This window comes from Agelaius phoeniceus, chromosome Z (genome assembly GCF_051311805.1).
Source record: "Agelaius phoeniceus isolate bAgePho1 chromosome Z, bAgePho1.hap1, whole genome shotgun sequence".
Taxonomy (NCBI): domain Eukaryota; kingdom Metazoa; phylum Chordata; class Aves; order Passeriformes; family Icteridae; genus Agelaius; species Agelaius phoeniceus.
Window position 1 is genome coordinate 48,052,204 of NC_135303.1, and position 20,093 is coordinate 48,072,296.

Here is a 20,093-nt window from a genome sequence, read left to right on the forward strand (position 1 = left end):
GTCACTTCTTTAAAAAAACCAAAATACCCCCTCTCCTGCCTGTGTGATGCTGGGAGAAATAGCTAGATCCCAAGTTTAGGTGCTGAAATTTTTATTGTCTGACATGTACATCAAGTTGTCAGTGGTTTATGGGCCATATTGTTATTTAAATTTTAAATAATAATTAAATTTTAGGCCCTGCAGCTGCAGAACCGACAGATACTTTGTCTTCAATTACTCTTCTTGAAATCACAGAGCCTAATCAAATGGTTGCTTGCAGTTTTTGTAAAGGTTCAAGTAAATGTCCACCATTTCAAAAAGTGATCTACTTACTCCTAATCTAAAGGTGTACAGATTTTCAATGAAGTCTTCAGGCACTATGAGACACTCTGGAGTCCAGGACACTTGAAAGCTTCCATAAACTGATTGTATTTTATTCAGTATGCTTGTTAGATGAATTAATCTAATCATACATGTTTTGCTTGGACTCAGACCTTTTAATTTTTAAGTTTGGTTGTTAAAGCAGATCGGGAACATAGTTACCATTTTGTGCAGATCGTAGCATTTGTCCTCACTGATGCTTCAACTCTGCGTTGTTTATTGCTAAGGAGTAGAATAGAGACATATTACAAGTAACCATGTGGCCTTTTATAAAGTAATACTAAATTTTTACAAAGCTTTATTTGCATTAACATTAGAATGGAATAAATGCATTTCTGATTCTTTTTCTTTCAGTGAACACAACAGTTTCTAATTATGTTTTCGGATTGTAGAATTCACAAAGCAGTAAAATTAAGATTTCATATGTCTAGTTTGAGACTCCAACCAAAAGGAACCTGGCTCTTTTGTATTGTTCTTATATTCATATGTTCATATTCACATGTTAATTTTATGTATGACTGTGGCTACCTAATTATAATGTTTCTGTTGTAAAATTAGGGGATTTTAGGTTAATCATTGGGAGTGTTGGGCTCTTGTGCTTTCAAATTTCAAACATGTAAGAAGAAAAATGTGTTAGTAAAGGCTTGGAGTGTTCTTTGTTTCAAAAAAAAAGTCTTAAGGCCCTCAGATATGAATTTAATAGAGATACATGAATTTTGAAAAAATTCAAGAACATTAATTGTAGAAAATACAAAACCAGCTTTTAGTAAACGATTTTAGTAAAAGATGACAAAAAGTGCCCTGATTTATCCATAGAATGAATGCATGGAAACTTTGTGCTTGAGTGTCTCTCTATGTATGGTTCAGCTACAGAAGTTGTACTGATTAAACCTTCTACATACACCTCAAAGGCTTCAAGCCTTTAAGCCTAAATAAAAAAAAAAAACACTGCTTAAAAGTTAGGTATTTTTAAAAGAGATTTTTTTAAATTCTCATTTTTAAAGAGTTTTTTAAGGGCTTCTTTACTCAACTGCTTATCCACAGGCCTGCATAAGAGCACCTGAGCCTTTTATATTTAGAAGAGGTTCAGCAATTCATGTCCTGTTTCCCAAACTGTACTGACTGTAGACTAAACACACAAGAACTTGTAGGGATTTCTGTTGTATATTACCACTTTTTCACATTAATGGGTATGATTGTATATAATAGATGGGAATAGTCATTTCAAATTGAGGCTGAGATTCTGTTGGATTTTAGCAGAGGCAAAATTTTTTAAATAATGCTTTATTGAAAGTGAATGTCATTATTTCATTATTGATTAAGAATAGAAAATGTAGAATGATGGGCTTACAGACTGGATAAGGTTGGAAGGGAGGTCATCTGGTCAAGCAGGGCCTGCTAAACTGGGTGTCCAGGACTATGTCCAGCCAGCTTTTGAGCATCTCCAGGAAGGCAGACTCCACCATCTCCCTAAGCAACCTGTGTCAGTGCTCAGTCACCCTCAGAGTAAAGAAGTGTTTCCTGATGTTCACCTGGAGCCTCCTGTGTTTCAGTCTGTGCCCAGTGTCTCTGGTCCTGCCACTGGGCACCCCTGAAAAGAGCCTGGCTCTGCCTTCTTTGTGCCCTCCCTTCAGGTATTTAGATATATTGACAGGATCCCCCCGAGCCCTCTCTTCTCCAGGCTGAACAGGCTCAGCTGTTTCAGCATTCTTGCACACATGAAATGCTTCAGTCCCATCTTAGTGACCCTTTGTTGGACTCTCCCCAGTATGTCCAGGTCTGTCTTGTGCTGGGAAGCCCAGAACTGGACACAAGTTCCAGTTCTGCAAGTTTGAGTTGAAGCTTATTTTCTTCTTTCTTGCAGCCTTACCCACCTTTTATGCCTCGAAGACTCACAGGGCGCAGCAGATACCGATCACAGCAGCCAATACCACCACACCCTTACCATCCCAGCCTATTACCTTATGTGCTGTAAGTGAAAAGTACATTTGCTTCCATGTAGGCTATTAAGAAGTCAGAAAGCATCTTGGCACTTTTTATGGTTGGACTCTACCAGAGACCAGGCATATTTCACCTGTCTCAGAGGAAAACTTTGATTTATGTGTAAACTTTTCAGCTTACTTTTAATAACCAACACCACTGAGCAAGAAAAGATTTAAGTGAACAGTTTCGTCCAGTGTATTTTTGTAGGTATTTTGAGGCACAGTAGCCTCTTTTTTCTGAACTCTTGGTAAAATCTTCAACAGATTTTAAATCATAGTTCTATGATACTCTTACAGAGGCATAGTTACACTGTAGGATCAAGTTATAAGAGTCTTCATTTATGGAATAAATTTGGTTTGGTTCTTAATTGTAAAACACAAGAGTGGGGACTTCTGTGATGTGTTACTCTTTATTGGCTTTATTGGCTTAAGTGCTACTCTATCACAGCTGTCACATTTTTGTTCTGCCTCTGAGTAGCTGTTTCTGGAAAAGATGTGAGACAATTAACATTTAGGAACTATCTGTAGTGTGTTATGGTAGACTCTCTGGAAGAGAGTTTGGGTCTATGACATGTATTAGTCTTCTGTGTTCTGTACTAGAAGTAAGAATTAAATGTTTAGAAAAAAAAGATTAAGTTTCTGGTGGCAGAGGTGACACTGACAAGGAAATAATCAAGCACTGACACCAGATCTGTAGATTCTCTCTGTGCAATGTCAGACGTGGCATGAAAATGGCACCAGAAATCTGATTCAGCGAAGTTGTTCAACTTTTCGTCTTGCAATTTGAGAGTAGTGTCATAGCTTCTTGCCTATTCATTGAGGACATGATGTGGCACAGTAATTCCTGATTCCACTGTATTAGTGCTTTGAATTTGTGATTTCCATGTCTGTGGATGAAGTTTTGACCCATTGTACTACCTTGAGGGGGGGTAAAAAGATTTACTGAATATACAACCAGAAAAACATCTCTCTGATCTCTCAGTCTGAAGGGATTCTGCTTTTACCAGCATCACAGTACATGAGAAAGTGAATTTGTGCTTGCCTTCAGGATGGGTTTGTCCGGTACAAATCCTATTTATCTTCACTTTTGTGGTTTAGGCTTGCAGAAGTTGCAAGACTTTTATGTTGCAGATCTAAATGGACTTTGTATTCCTCTTTGATGGTCTTTTATCCACTTAAGGAAATAAAGCATATTTAAAAGCAGAATGTAATTTTTTTTTTTGTCAGTTTTAGGTCTCCATATTCTGTGATAATTAAGAGGTTGGTTTTTGTAATAAAGCTGAGCTTGGTTAAAAGTGTCAAGCGAAGCACACATGCAGTTAAAAGGTCAGCACTCCCAATATCAGAAAGTTAGCAGAAAAAGCATTTTTCTGTGACTCTTTCACTTCAAATATCTGTTCTTGACTTCAAACACAACATTTTTGCCAGTTCTGAGAACATGTTGATTTGAGGGGCATCAGAAAGGTTACTTTACCTCTGCCAGATGTTTCTGTGCTTTCCTTCAGCAAGATGCTGAACCTTATCCTTGTTTGCTCTCGTGGTAGATCAATGCTCCCAGTGCCACCAGCAGTTGGACCAGCTTTCAGCTTTGAGTTGGATGTGGAAGATGGAGAGGTAGAAAACTATGAGGTTGGTGTGTGAACTACAACTATCTTTAAAGAACAGATGTTAGCTCAAGCAATAGATAAAATTTTATTATATTTTGCTTTTAATCCTGGTTTTGCTTTTCAAATAAATGTGTAGTGACTATGAAGACAGAATCCAAAACTGGTCCTTTCAGATTTTTTTGTAATACTGAATATTAGAAATGTTTAGCTTTCTTTCTTGTCTATTGCTCTCAGAATTCCCCTTTCCAGGCTAGTAATCATTAAATTGTTCAACTTTATGTTCTCCATGCTACTCTTCTCCTTTCAAAATTTAATTGATTTTAAATACCAAACAGAAGTGAAGCACTTTCAAAAGAAAAGGGTAAGTTACTGGTTTTATGGGTATAACTTTCAGAATAGTTTTAATATAATAGGATTAATTAATCTAAACATATTTATAAAATTACCTTACTGCCTTTTCATCTTGCCCTCTGGAGGGGATGGTAATTCACATCTAGAGATGCAGAACCCTCTTCAATATCCTAGATAATTATGGGGCTGTTCCAACTGTTGTTTCTTTGCTGGTTCTGAAGCTAATGGATTCCATTTGATTTCTCTTGAGTTAGTCATCATTTACCCTGACTTCAGCATCTCTTTGCCTGTGCTCTCATTAAGATACTTGTGTAGTTGCACATCTTCAGTTTAACAATGAGTGCTTCTTTAATAAGTTGCACATCTTCAGTTTAACAATGAGTGCTTCTGTGGTGATTCAGAAACAGCATTGCCTTCTGAGAATTTGGGCCCTAGGTTCAGTAGTGTAAGAAATCAATACCATTTGCAGCTTTCACAGTATCTTTTCTCTCCATTGATTGTCTATCACACTGATGTTGTTTCCTATGCCCCTCATGAAGGAGTGTGAGTTAAATACATGACAGATTGCAAATTATATACATGAAAGGATTTTAGTTGCAATCGTTGGCTTACAGAAAATTAACATAAAAATGAGCAGCCAAAAAAGCGCCTAACGTTTGATGATATGTATTTGTTTTCCAGACTGAGGCTAAAGTCTCTATATTTTAATTCAACTAGCCCAAGACACAGAATGGGAATCATAAACTGTCCCATTAAATTTATGGTTTCTCTCACAAGACCAAATTCACATATTCTAACGAAGTAAATTAGTTGACAATTTCTTTCTGACAATTACCAGCACTGTTAATTGCATAGCAGGGTGAGGTGATCACTCAGAAGTGAATTAGTTATTCAGTCACAGGACTAATTGGAAATTGGGTCCTTGGATGGATCCCAGTCCCTCTGGGATGGGATTTCAAAACCCATGTCCTCTTGGGAGGTGGGTTTTGAAATCCCAGAGAAAATATCTTACATCATTATAAAGATGGTTAAGCTCTGAAAGACTTTCTAAGGAGCTTGTATTGTGTGGGAGAACTAAGGTTCTAAACATTTATTGATAGAAGGGTGTTTTGTGCTAGCAGCTGGTATAGTGAGATCTGATGGTAGTGCCAACATTAATGGAAACAGAGCCTGTTTGATCAGTGAATTTTTATATGTCTGGTTTCCATGTTTTGCAGGCACTGCTGAATTTGGCAGAACGTCTGGGAGAAGCCAAACCACGGGGATTAACAAAAGCTGACATTGAGCAGCTTCCATCCTACAGATTCAATCCAAACAATCACCAGTCAGAGCAGACATTGTAAGTATACAGTGGTCTCTTTCAAGTATCCATAATTTAGGTTGGCTTGATTTTAATTTCTTTAGCTTGCAGTCACAGCAAGGTAGAAGAGCAAGAATACCTGATTTGTGATGTGAAAGCACAGTAAATAAAAAAAGAAAACACCCATAGAATCCCACAGTCAGTTCTCAGTTTCCATTGTCAGATGTAGATCACTGTAGCTACTGAAGGAGTAAAATAGCCACTGTCTTGCATTCATACCTCTAAGGTTTTGTATGGAATGCATATTTGTTGTTCTTACATACCAGATACATTTGAACTTCATTGTCTTTTTTAGATGTGTGGTGTGCATGTGTGATTTTGAGTCAAGGCAGCTACTTAGAGTCTTACCCTGTAACCACGAGTTCCATGCCAAGTGTGTTGATAAATGGCTGAAGGTAAGAAAATGTAATCCTGTCTTGGATGAAATTGATTATGTGGTTTTGTTAGGAGAGGGTGGGGATATTTTGCTGTTATGCTTCATTTCATCTTGTTTTGTGTTTCTGATACTCAAAAAGGCAGCAGAATGGAACCACTGCCTAGGTATTATATTATTCTAATAATTGATGAAGACTGTTTCTTCATAATATTTGGCACAATGGAAAATTAATATGAATACAGTTGTTTTCATTTACAGCTCTTACTCTCTTCCATTTGCTTAAAACAGTAACTGTGCATTTGACTATTACACAACATTAAAGAAGACTTGAGAAAAAGTAAATAATATAGGAGGTATGATACAGAGCTTGGTGATGATGGTGGCTTCAACTGTTTTACATAGCTTGCCTAGCAAGAATGAGTACCAACAGATTTCCTTCCCCACTTTGCTGTTCATGTTGGTTTCTGGGGCAAATAAAGTGGATTACACATGTACATTTATGTGTATGCATATATAAAGAAATGTAATATATACAAATAGAAAGTACAGTTTTACAAAATAATTTACCCATCCAAGAGGATTTGAGCAAAACAGAAAGGCTCAAGCGTCAGGACCACCCAGGAAGAGCACTTATTAAATAGCAGCTGTGCAGAAGGTGAGAAGAACAAGAAATACAAGTAGATTATGGCAGACATTTCTACAGGCTACATTGAGCCAGATCTACTGCTAGCAAGGTATTGATTCCCATCTTGCTTCAGTTTTTCGACTATTTTATTCTATTCAGCTTTAATCGATTTAGTCTGTCATGTGGAACATTGGAAACTGCAGTGATCCTCTGTTGATATGGTCCCTAGAAAATTACAGATGGTGTTTGTTGTTTTGGAAAAAGAAATAAAACTCCCTTGCCTTTATGGCATCATAAATATGGCATCATATCTTAGGCAAGTGCTAAAATATGCAGTGGAAAGTCAATATTGACAGTATTTTTTTTCCTAAGAAGATACCAAGAATAATGAGAAGGATTTGAAAAAATGGGGTGTCAAATTGCCATTTGGCTACAATACCCATAGTTATGGAATATTAATCCCAATATTTCCAGGTGTGTCGTGCCTGGGCTCGTCTGACCCTTGCTGCTGGACCAAAGGCAGCAGCTGTGGTGTTTCACCTCAGAGACACCTTTGGCTGGCTGGATGCTGCAGCTCAGCACTCGGAACAAATCCAGGCATAGTAGAAACTCAGTTTACCTCTGGTGGAAAAGGTTCAGGCGATGGTGAAGAGAAAAAGGAGAGGATTCTGCTGTAAAGTTTTAATCCAGAGTTTTATTCCAGGATGACAGACCTCTGAATCTTGTAACAGCTCCCAACAGAATCCCAACCGCATGGTCCCGTCTCCTTTTAAGCCCAGGGACAGGGGGAGGGGAAGGGACAGGTGAGGGCCAACCAGGTGTGAGGAGGGGAAGGCTCAAGGGATACAGACACTTGGACAGGCCAATGAGCCCAGACCTGAGGGGCATCTTTTGAACTTCTGCAACCACATGATGCCCTTGCTGGAATGTTAAGATTGATGGACAGCTCTCAGCAGGAGGGCAAATGGGGAGAGGAAAGGAGAGGTTGGCACACCTGGGGGGTTGGGATAGGTGAAACAGGAAATGGCGTCACACTGCAACACATAGTAGTCTAAGTCTAAAGCTCCTACAAAATCTAGGGCCAGTGTAACTGTAATGCTCTTAATTTTTGGTAGAAATGGTCCAAAAGTATCTGAATTCACATACATGCTCAAAAATGAGCAAGAGTAATCGAAACACCTGTTGTTTTTTTTGTCATACTAAGAAGCCACATGCACACACTCCGCATAATATTATCAGTTTTCCTCTGCTAGACGTATGAAGTTTGATTCACTTACTACAAATTAAGACTATGGTCTGTATGTATCAAAGTGGTGTTCTTCAGTGTTCCCCTTCTCTTCTCGATCAGCATCCACACTATATGTGTAAAACTTTCATTGCATGAAACTCTCTAAGTCAGTTGTGGTATGGACAGTGAGAATCCAGGGATAGTATTCTCTCCACTTTATGGAAAGAAAGAAAAAAAAAAAAGTCATTTGACATAGCCTGTGAGATAGTGGATGCTATAGGTTTATTATGTGGATTTTTTTAAAGACAGTTCATTCCAGGCTGTTAATGCAAAAAAAATATATACCTCTGATTCATAGAACCCCTGATCTTCAGACTCCTGGAAGTTAGAGGAACATGTCAGGAAAGTATCATGCGCGTTTATCTTTATCTTATTGCTCTTTTCTTACCTGACATCCCACTCAGGAGTCTCTTTTGGACTCAGTGTGTTACTTTAAAAGTTAAAGAGTTAGTCCTTTCAATTGAACATGGCAATAGAATTTGGAACTGCAAAGTGAAAAAACCAGATTTAGTTTAGTCTGTTTTCATAATCATAGTGTACTGTTCTAGTAGTGAAATAGTTTTGCTGATGTTCCTGTCCCATCAAAGAATCTGCATTTTCTAACAGATCTTCACCTGTAGTATTTTCTAAAGGTTGTCCTTAGAATTAGGTGCAAGATATGCAATCGAAATGTAGAGGGGTGCAGTTAAACCTAGCAGAACTTGCAGAGCTGAGTGCAAAATAAGATAGAGAACTTTAAACCATTTTAGTGTAAGTTCACTAAGACAATACTTATACACCATGTGGGCTTAGTTACAGTGGTATGAAGATGATATTTGCAAATAAAAACTATTTTGCTTTGGAAGCTGTAACAAATTACCTGTAACACCAGTCTGTTTTAGTTACTGCCTCTGTCTAAACTTGGTTATAGTTAAGAAGCTAATATCTGGAAGTGATAATAACTGGAAAATATTTTGTGCTTTAGTTTTGCTTCTGTCCATTTGTTTATGAATTTGAGAGCTTTTTTAATATATCTTGATTGTATAATTATGTTCACATCTACCTAATTCACATCATCCAGCCAACATCATAAATTCTACAAGGGAAAGTTAAAATTCTATCTTTCAATACTTGTAATATTATTCCATGAAGTAGACAAAGAAAAATATTATTGGTTAGTCACTATTTTTTACTGATTTAATTTCATTTCTTTGAAGAGTGTATTTGTTATCTAGGACTATTTCTAGAACTGTGGAGTCAAATTAATTTTTTTTAAGTTCCATCATATGTCACTTCAGTGAAAGATGTAAGTAAAAGGTTAGTGATTCAATCTGAGTACTTTAAAAATACTCTGCTTGGGTTGCCTCTTGGTGATGATGGCAAAGTAAAAAAACTATCTAAAAACATTTTTAGATAGTGGCTTGTATGTGACAACACTATCTTTTTGGGTGGTGAGCAAGTAAGAGGACATGTTCTATACCAGTGCATTAAGTTGCCCACTTGAGCTAAAATACTTTCCTACGTAAGCAAACTTAAAGACTTAACAAAGAAGATGTGTGAAGGAAACAATATAATTAAAAGGAGAGAGGTTATCCTTTCACTTTTTGTAGTATACCTAGTTCCCATGTTTCACAGTATTTGGCTCCTTCTTACCCTATATCCTCTAGTCACGTATGCACACATGAGAAATGTGTTCTTCTATACGATAAAAATCATAATTCCAAAGGAGTACTTGACACCATGACCTGTCTTCACCTTGAGGGTTGAGAACAATGTTAAGAGGACAACCTGCCCTTATATTTAACCTACTAGGAAATGCTGTATTATATATAAGAAAAGACAAAATGTAACTATACTTCAACTTACTTCTGATAGACTAACACCAAAGCAGTGCAGTGGTTTTTAGAGGATTCTAGTAGACCTAGAGTTTCATTATTCTAAATGCAGCTCACTTTAACTATAAATTTCTATAAAATATTTTTTTTAATCGATTAATTGTGCAGCACTCTATAGTTACAGCCCAAAATTAATTCTGCCTGAAGGAGTGGCAAGTTAGAAGATCATATTACAATATTATGTCCTACTCACTCCTGTTTTGGTGTCAAAGAGTCATATAAAATGCCAGGAGGGGGCAATTCATTTAATCAAAGACACAAGAATGCAACTAAATTTAAAGCAGATGTTCATGTAGAATCATGAAAAGTTACTTTAAAAGCAGTGGTTTGGTGTCCATGAGTATTCATTTTATCCTGGCACAGTAGGTCTATGTCTGGAATTCCTGTCAGGAAATTACTCCTACTGAATGCTGTCTGTAGTGCAAGTAGTTGTTACTTCAGTACCAACTTAAGCAAATATGTTTTGATTTATTAATCCACTGAATTCCATGTTTAAGAACATGCCTTTTTATTTTAAACATTATATCAGTCAGGCTATATTTAGAATCAGGCACATGAGATGAAATTAAATTACTGACTAAGGACATTTTGAAACTGCTAGTGAAAGAGCAAGAAATATAAGTTTAATTGATAGTCCAATCCCTGATTTACAAAAACTACAAAGCAATAAAATTTATGGACAGTGCTAACAGTTGACAGCAGGAAAACTGACAGGAAAAATATACTGTAAATTTAATTTCCATTACTGTAAAAAATGACATAGTATTTTCATAGGATTGGTTATTTTTTGGATTTAAAATATTTGACAGAGAATTCTGAATTGTGGCCTACATAGTCATACTTCTTGATGCTCTTCATTTGTATTTTCATTGAAAAATCTGGTTGCCTTAGAAGACTTGGAGTACAGTGGTTGATCTTGCAGTTTTGGTAACTATGAAATAGAAATTTATGACAGGGAAGAGCTCTCTTCACTCTTCCCTTTGCAAGGGAAGTATTGACTCATGGATGTTATATATTTTTCTGGGCCTTTTTCTCATTATTTGCTAAAATGAAATTAGCCAGTATTTGAAAAGGGGAATGAGAAGGCAGAAATACTTTCCCAGTAGCTTAAGGAATATTACTTCTTATCTGCCTTACTTTTTAAGGAAGCTAGAAAAATAAATGAGTCACAGGACATACTTTCAATATGTGCTTTACTAAAGAGCTAAATATAGGCCTGCTGGGATGTGTTATTTGAATATCTGCTTGGTCAGGTCATCTTTTCTTTCTTTATTTTATTCCCTTTCCCCTTTACTAAAAGCCCCTCCCTTTTCCCCCTGTTTGCTTTCAGCTTTGACCAAGTCTATCTGATGTTTTTCTGTGATGATAACCAAATAAACAAAGTACAGTGTCATTCCTGATCAGTACAGTTTGTGACAATATGACATCCTCACACAAAATGTTTATTTGAGCCGAAGGTGTCTCAGTTTGTTTTGGTGGTTTTCTCTTTGTCATACAGTACAGGCTGTTAGTTACATCCATCTGACTGCAATACTCTCTAATTGTGAATCTGCATTAATGAAACCACCATCACTTAGCTAGAGCCTTATTTGTTGTCTTACTTCAGCTTTAAAGGTAAAAGGCACAATTATTTTTTTGTAAATGTAATTTTGAATTTGCAAACTCACCACACCATTCAAACATAACAAAACAAGAAAAGACATAAGCACATTCTGTCTTCTCTTGAATTGCTGTTCAGCAGTCACAGATGTCAGTGTCACATACACATTACTTTAACAATGTATTTGTCAGTCTGGTTAACCCTGTTTTGTTTTTCTGGTTTTACAGGCAAATCGCACCTGCCCAATTTGTAGAGCTGATGCTTCAGAAGTGCATCGTGATTCAGAATGACCAATCTAAGAGCACAAATCTGGTTTGGGTGTTTCTGGTCACGTGTATATATGAACTCTCTATTGAACTTACCTACCCATGTGGCTTCCAGCCTACCCTTTTCACAAAAGGGTCAGTGGACCTTACTTTGCACTGTGTGACTTAATCAATTATAAAGCTTATAACTAGTCTTCACAGTTACGGGATTGTTATACTAACAAGTGTGATTGGAACTCCAAAGATTTTTTTTTTAGCTTAATTTTGTGTGTGCACTAACATTCCCTGGGTTTTGTGTGATCATTCCAAGTATTGCTGCGAGATTACTGTGGATGTGATCTTTTCGCATGTGCTTTTATATAAAAGAAAAAGAAAAAAAAAGTGGTAGCTCCAAACAATATAGCAATCTACCTTATATAGAGCCTTCAGATACTGTGAGTGGGATTGAATGGTATGAGTGTGTGTTTGCCTGAGAGAGGGTGAGTGAAGTGTGCTTGTGACTGGGTGTGCCTGTGTGTTTGAGAACCTATATACCAGCATGTACTGAGAACGTATGTGTGTAGTAATAATTATGCTGCAATGTATTATCTTGTGTGTTATTTAAACAGTACTAGTACTGTACACTGGTTCCTTCCCTTGTGTTTGCAGTTGCACACTGAATGCAATGGGTGCAGCAATTACAGACATTTAGTATTTTGTCCCCAACGTACTTACAGGTGTAAAGACCTTTCTACCTACTACTATTCAAACAGCTGTTATGCTTCCCCTTCACTGGAGGCTTTAAGTGTGTACCACTAAAGAATGCATTGATTCTTCCTACATGAGTAACCTTGGGGGTTTTATCATATGTTACAAAGTCTGGATTTTTAAATGGCTGATTTACAAGTTATTTTATCAATTTAGAGTCACAATATCACATTTAGCAATATTAGTGTTTTCAGTTGCTGAAATATATCAATGTTTTTCCGTTTTCCTTTTAAATTTTTCTAACTGGGTTTACCAGTTATGTGTTTCTTCCATGAAAGGAAGCAGGAAGTACACTGAGGGTGTCCTGGTCTTGTGGAAAAGCTCTTAACTTTTGCCCATTGTACTTGCTAAGGACATAATCTTTTAGCTTATAAACACTGGCTTTTCGTTCTTTGTCATCTGCAAGGAAGTTGGTATGTAACTAAAATAACTTGTAAAAAGTTACAATTTTATTCCTGCGACTTCATGAATAAAATGCATTTTTAGCGTTTTCTCAGAGAAGTAGAATTTCATATTTCTTTCACCCTATCACAAGAGGAGGTAGGTTTTGGTCATAACCTGCAGAACTCAGTTGCCCTGATGCTGCTTCTTTCCCTTCCTTATTTCATGATGAGTGTAATAGGAAGAAGGAACTCCTAGGTTTTTGCAATCAAGTTTCCAGAGTGCTCCACTAGAGGAGAAATTTGGAATACTTTCCAGAACAGTGCTGTGAAAAAAGGGGATAATGTCTATTCAAGTGCTCTGAATAATATTTTATTTGGGCTATGAAAAAAAATGAACTTTTTTTGTAATGTTCATACTGTTAATGTCTGTGATGTGTTCTAGCAAAATACTTAGGTCTGCATATGCCACAGTTATTAAAAGGATGCACTTTTTGCAAGGAAATTCTTCTCATCAATTCGGTGTCATTTCTTTGGTTGCAGTAGCAGCACAATTACCAGTATTGCTTCAACTTGCTGCCAGTCTCAGCTTTAAGTTTATTCTTTATAATTTCTGATGCTTTTGTATGCTGCTATGCTTTAGTATCAGTTAAAATTTCAAACAGTGTTAGAGGTTCTCCATGCTGGTTTTCCTCTTTGAAGATTTTACAGACCAGTCACAGCTCTTGGTGCAGCTAAATAAAAGCACAATTTTGCCCCGTTTCAAATGTTTTTCCCTCTGTTTAGTTATGCAGGTAGTTCTCAAAAACAGTGATCCTTTCTGTACCTGTCCTTAGTTAGGAAACTAAATAAACAAAAATGCTGTTATTTCCACTTCAAAATACTATAATTTCTTTTTCCTCTCTTCCAGTGGAGTTAAAGAATAGGCTTTTCACAACAGCACCTAGCAGGTTAAATTACATGTAATAAAATTTATTTTTTTAACAAATAAAATCATGTTTAAAAAGCATATGCCACGTATGTCTTACAAAACTTAGCCTCTTTTATATAACTGCAAAAGAAAAAATCCATGTACAGATTTAAACATGACTAACATTTCTGTGTTTAGTATTCAGTTTAAAGCATGGAAAGAGGGTACTTTTTCTAAACTTGATACAAGTGAACAAGATATATACTTCTGAAGCTAAGGGAAAGTAGTTCTCTTTCTGGAACTGGAGAAATGTCCCTTTTCCCCCACTAAAATTCAGTGAGACAGTGGGAGGTCTAGGAGATGGAGGGTCTAAGTTGGTAAAATCCTGCAATTAATTGTTGCACTCTTATGGCTCATCTCTTCTGGAATGGTTCTTCAGTTTGCTTGGATGAATGGGGACTTGCTTCTCGTGGTCAGTGTGTACAAAGAGCACACATGCTTAATGTTTTGAATCAGCTCAGACAGGCTACAACCACATCTTTTGTGGTGGCTGTCAAGGGCAGGGGATTTATGTTCAGCTCTTAACTGCCATGTATTATGCACAGCTGCCATGGTGCCTGACAGCACCTGAATTCAGCAACACTTCTTTTATGTTCATTGCCTTTCTGCCATCCAGTTACTCTTTTCTTCTCCAAAAAAACAAAAATATACAACCTCCAATATATTTGCTTTATCATATTGGCACTGCTGTGTTTTTTTGCATAAACTGTCAATTTAATTTGACATTTTGGTGGATATCAAGGCCTACAGATAATTCCAGTGTCTCATTTTTTGGCTTTCTTTAGAAAAAGAAGTAAGGCCATGTATTGTACATCATTTTGTAGAGGCTCTTGAATGTGACTTCACAGCTCTTAATACAATGCATAATACTTGGGATGAGATTTACCAACTGTTTTAATTTTAATTGTAGAAAACAGTTTCAACTGAGTTATCTTTGGGCCTTTGTAAAAGCTGTGGTTTTTTCCTTTGGTACATTGTTACCTCATTTTGCTACTTGTGTTTCAGACTTGCTAATTATTATGAAAGCTTATGGTTTTTGTTGGAATCATATTTTGTTAAGTGTTTTCTTTAAATCATATGCTATTGTATCATTTAACATGTAGTTTTAAATGTATTATAAATATCTGTAACCAAATCATTTGAAGGCTTGATAAATTTTTAACAAAATTTGTACATTTTTTATGAGAGTTACTAGTAATGCTTTACTAGGTAGTGCAATGAATTTTTATTTTTAATCCCTGTGCCCAATTTTGGAGTTGAGAGAGTTGTTCGGTAATAAATGTATGATGTACACTTACACAATTTTGTCCTGTTCTTTCTTTGAGGAGTGTATGGTTTTCTTTTATTACTGGGCATATTTCTGTGCATCATCATGCAAATTGAAATATTACTGGCAACAGACACTTGTGTTGTAGGTGTTTTGCCACCCTAACTGTAGCACACAACTTTTTCTTTATTCTTATGTTGAGAGAGCCTCAGAAACTGATCTGAAATGCTGTACCATATTTCTGAGAGCTTGAGAATTGAACTTACTCAAAGCCCTGTGCTCTAAAGATCTTACTTACTTAGCCAGAAGAAACTTTGCTGGGATGATGGTGCTTCTAAGGCATACTATTTGCACTGTGAATCAGCAGAAGAGATGTGTTGCACTTTTGCAGTGCCCTAACAGTAGTAGGTGATAGATCCTATTATAATGGGATGGTAGAATTATAATGGTTTCATTAGCCAGGGTCACACAAGAAACTGGTAGTAAAACAAAAACAAAAAGAAAGAAAAAAAAAAGGAGTTGTGTGAGTTTTGGTTTTAAGATAATGTAAACTAAGTTGACAGATGTAGTTTTTTAAGAGGTTTACATTTACATAGGACATTTAATAGCTGCATCTATAGCAGGTGTTCTCAGTACTCAGACACATTTGAAGATTAATTCATACTTTTGAGAATCCTTATGCAGGTTCACACACATACCTTCTGGTTTTGGGAGATGTTGGAAAAGAGAAAGGTATCAATCTGTGAGCTCAGATACTTGCAAAGTCACATTTTTTGCACATGAGTATATTGCAGAGCAAGCTTCCAGTATCATCAGTAGTTTGGCCATGACCAGTCCTAACCTGAGGAATTGCCCTGCTTCTCTCTCCTGATCTGGTCGCTGCTCCCCACCTTTGTGTCACAGCATTTCAGTCTCTTCCTCAGCCTGTGCAGTGTCTGTCTTTGCTCAGAACCCTGTGTTACCACTCCTTGGGAGTCTCCTGGCATTCTCATTAATTACCTGACAATTTCTGTTGCTAACTTCTAGTAAATCATATCACTGCCACCAGATACTGCATCCTGTGTACTCTTTTGTGCTTCTGTTTTCCTTTCTTGCTTTCAACTACTGCCTACAGCTCTAGTTTCTCTATCTGGTGTGTCTGCTGTAACCCTCCTTCTCACACTGTGGTGCACATAACCATCTGACTTTTAGATGTGGTATTTCCTTGCAACTGATTTGCCTTGCAAATTCGTGATTTGCATGCCCACAGTGCTTATCAACTGATTCAGGAATGACAGCATGCTTAAGAAAAGATGGGAGTTCCTAATTTCTTATTTAGTCTTACATGTGCAATAGACAGGCTTGGCTTTTCAGGAGCAGTGGCATTGCTGCAGCTTTTGTCTAATTCTAGCCTTTACTAACATTGGTAGGTGTAGATGTATTTATTTAACAGCATAAGGATCTTCCCTTATCTACGGTGCTTTGAGGAACTAGGGTACACTTCCAAATCAACTGCCCTTGTCCTTATAGGGGAGTTCAACTTGCCAGAAATACACTGAGAGCCATCACACAGCTGGTACAACCCAGGTCATGACATTCTTAAAAACCTTGGTGACAGCTTTACAGAAGCGAAGGGAGCCAGCTGGGAAAGATTCCCTCCTTGACCTACTGTTTGTCAACAGAGAGGATCTCATGCGTGGAGATTGGCTCCATCTTGGCCACAGTGACCACAAAGTGGTTAAAATCTTCATTGATCTGAGAGAAAATCCCAGCAAAACCTCAGCTCTGGACATGAGGAGAGCAGACTGTTCAGGGAACTAGAAAGTAAAATCCTCTGGGAAAATGTTTGGGCAGATGCTGGGGTCCATCAATGCTGGTCACTTTCTAAACATCACTTAGGGGCACAGTAACAGGCAATTTCTAAATGTTGGCTAAGCAGGCATCTTCTCTCGGAAATAAGGCAAAAAGTAAGGTATATGCCCAGTGGAAGTAAGGTCAGGTAACATGGGGAGAAAGCAGAGATGCTGCTTATCATTGTAGAGAGAAAATTTATGCAGCCAAAGCTCAACTGGAGAGGAAGCTGGCCAGAAATGAGGACAATAAAAACAGTCTTTTCAAATATATTAATTGCAAAAGGTAGTGTTGAAGTAACATCAGCCTTTTACAGGATGAGCAAGGTCACCTCACAAACAGGAACAGGAGCAAGACAGAGGTGTTAAATGCATTCTTTGCCTCTGTCCTTTAACAGAGATAATGGGCCAGGGATGATGGACCCCCAAGGGGGTCTCAGTGCCCTGAGCTGGAGGACCATGACTCTGAGAAAGATCAATTTCTTTTTGACCCTGAACTTGTGCAGGATCTTTTCCATCTGGATCCCTGCAGATCTATGGGGCCTAATGGGATTCATCCAGGAATCCTCAGAGAGCTAGTTGATGTCATCACAGAGCCTCTCTCCATGGATTTTTAGTAGTCTTGGGAATTTGGAGAGGTCCAGATGATTGGAAGATGGTGAACATTATCCTGGTTTTCAAGAAGGAAAAGAAGGAACCTCCGAAAACTACAGTGAAGTCTCACTTCACTGCCAGGTAAAATTGTAGAAAAGATTATTCTGGGAGTACTGAAAAACACTTAGAGGATGACCCAGTCAATCAGTCACAGCCAGCACAGCTTCATGAGGGGAAAGTCCGGCTTGTTCAACGTGATTTCCTTCTACAGCAACATAACCCACCTAGCTGACCAAGGGAAGCCAGGTAATGTAATCTTTTTGGGTTCCAGTAAAGCTTTCCATCCTGGCTCTCACAGCATCCTTCTGGATAAAACATCCAGCCCACACCTGGATGAACGCATCACGTGATGTGTGAGCAACTGGCTCATGGGTCAGTGAATGGGGTGACATCAGACTGGTGACCTGTCACTGGTGGGGTTCCACAGGGCTCCATCCTCAGCCCTGCGCTCTTCAACAGCTTCATAAATGACCTGGACACAAGACTGGAAGGGATACTAAGTAAGTTTGCCAGCAACACTTCACGCAGCCCACTGGAGCCTGGGCTAGCTCTAAGAGCTCTGGCACTGCACCGGGAGTGGGGAACAGCCAGGGCTTGGGGTCTGCCCACAGGTCAACCTGAAGAGCCACTTGCTCTCCAGTCCAGACAGACACAGTGACAGGGAGCGGGTGGAGGAGAAAGGAGGAGGCTTTTCTCTTGAGGTTCCACAGGGAAGAGTTTATTACCAGTGAAGGGAGTAAGGTAAGAGAGCCCCAAGCACCATTCCGCACGGGTTTTTAATCAGTCTCGATTTAGGGGGTGGTTACAAACAATCATCCAACGGGGAATCTTCAGGGGCAGAGTGAGGGGAATACCTCACTGGTTTGGGACCCATCAGGACTGATGGGAGGAGAGGGTAGGTCACGTAGGCTAATGGGGTGTCGAGGTTTAGGGGAATTCCAAAGGGGTGTCACGATCAGGGATTGGCCCAAGGGGAGAGTGACAAAGAAGGTTCTGGAAAAAGCGACTGGGTTGCCTTGACAGGCAAGGGAAGAAGCTGGAAACAAAGGGTGGAGAAAAGCATGAGGGACAGCTTTGAGGGAGGGTACAAATAAGGGGTGAACCAACTTTGGGGAGAACATAGGGGTACAACAGAACAAACCATTGAACAATAAACTAAAACAAACATGAACCACAACAAAAACAAACACTAAATTGGGAAAGCTGTCTATTCCCTCAGAGGCCTTGCAGAGAAACCTGGACAAATGAGAGGGCTGGAGAGGCATCCCCTGTATGAAGTTCAATGAGGGAAAGTGCCTGATTCTGTGCCTGAGACATGGTAACCCTGTTGGAATTAGAGGCTGGAGAGTAGCTCCATGGAAATGGACCTGGGGGTCCTGACTGAACGTGAGTCAGCAGTGCCCTGGCAGCCAGAAGGGCCACCCGTGTCCTGGGGTGCATCAGGCTCAGCATCACAGCCAGGCAAGGGAGGAGATTGTCCTGCTCTGCTCTGCACTGGGGCAGCCTCACCTCAAGTGCTGGGGGCTGTTCTGGGTGACATAATATAAAAAAGACATTGAGCTTTTGTAGAATGCTCAAAGGGTGGTAATGAAACTGGTGAAGGGTCTGGAGGTGAAGCAGCGGGAGGTCACTTGTTCTGTTCAGCCTGCAGGAGACTGAGGGGAGACCTCGTGGTGATTTTCAATATCCTCAAAGTGAAGGGGCCGGCACTGATCTCTTGACTCTCATGACCAGTGACAGGACATGAGGAAATGGCATGAAGCTGAGTCAGGAGAGATTTAGGTTGCATTATCAGAAAAGGCTCTTCACCTAGAGGGCACTGGAACAGGCTCCCCAGGGAAGTGGTCACAGCACCAAGCCTGACAGAGTTCAAGAAAGGTTTGGACAATTCTCCTGGGGATGGTGGTGTGCAGGCCCAGGAGCTGGACAGAATGATCCTGATCCCTTCCAACTGATCATATTCTATAAGTTTGTGAATTACTGCATCCACAAAGCTCTGTGCTTTTTCAAACACACAAATATTCTATTTGAGAGCCATCAGTTCTGAAATGCCTGTTCTGCCTAGCACAGTCTCACACACTGGCCTTTGCAGTGGATTGCACTGTGCCACTTAACACATCACTGTGTCTCAAAGTGCAATTTCCAGTTGTGAAAGAACTCCAGTACCATCAGACTTCTAGCACTTAGAATAAAATTCAGCAAATCTTCATTTTGATATGGATATCTTGGAAAGGCTCATCCTGGCATCACTAGAAGAGTCTAAAGTTAACAGCCGTGCAGATGCCCAAGCCAGCAAGTCCTCCATGATAAATGTCCTGGGAGATACCCCACCAACTTCCTCTGTCTCACTGTTTCTTCCCATAGATTTGTGTGTGCAGGAGAATCATTTTCACCACACCATGTTTACTAGGGTTTGAAGAATGTTTATGTTTTTTGAGAGGCGATTAAGGAAAGAATATGGAGAGAGAAGTTAAGAAGCAATTCACAGCTCCTTTGAGTACTAGGAGCTTGGGCCATCATATAGTCTTATTTAAAAACTGAAGATAAATCTGTGAGT

At 38.7% G+C, this 20,093-nt stretch overlaps 1 protein-coding gene across 4 annotated transcripts in view; it reads left to right on the plus strand.

The window, feature by feature from the left end:
• Window positions 1–15,088, plus strand: part of RNF38 (ring finger protein 38) — a 104,341-nt gene extending 89,253 nt beyond the window's left edge. For all 4 annotated transcript variants that reach the window (XM_054651925.2, XM_077171117.1, XM_054651929.2 and 1 more), the window contains 5 exons: window positions 2,225–2,331; window positions 3,887–3,971; window positions 5,518–5,639; window positions 5,956–6,055; window positions 11,651–15,088. In XM_054651925.2, the coding sequence (XP_054507900.1) occupies window positions 2,225–2,331; window positions 3,887–3,971; window positions 5,518–5,639; window positions 5,956–6,055; window positions 11,651–11,713 (477 nt within the window). In that variant the 3' untranslated portion in view covers window positions 11,714–15,088. The remainder of the gene's footprint in view (window positions 1–2,224; window positions 2,332–3,886; window positions 3,972–5,517; window positions 5,640–5,955; window positions 6,056–11,650) is intronic.
• The last annotated feature ends 5,005 nt before the right edge of the window (window positions 15,089–20,093 follow it).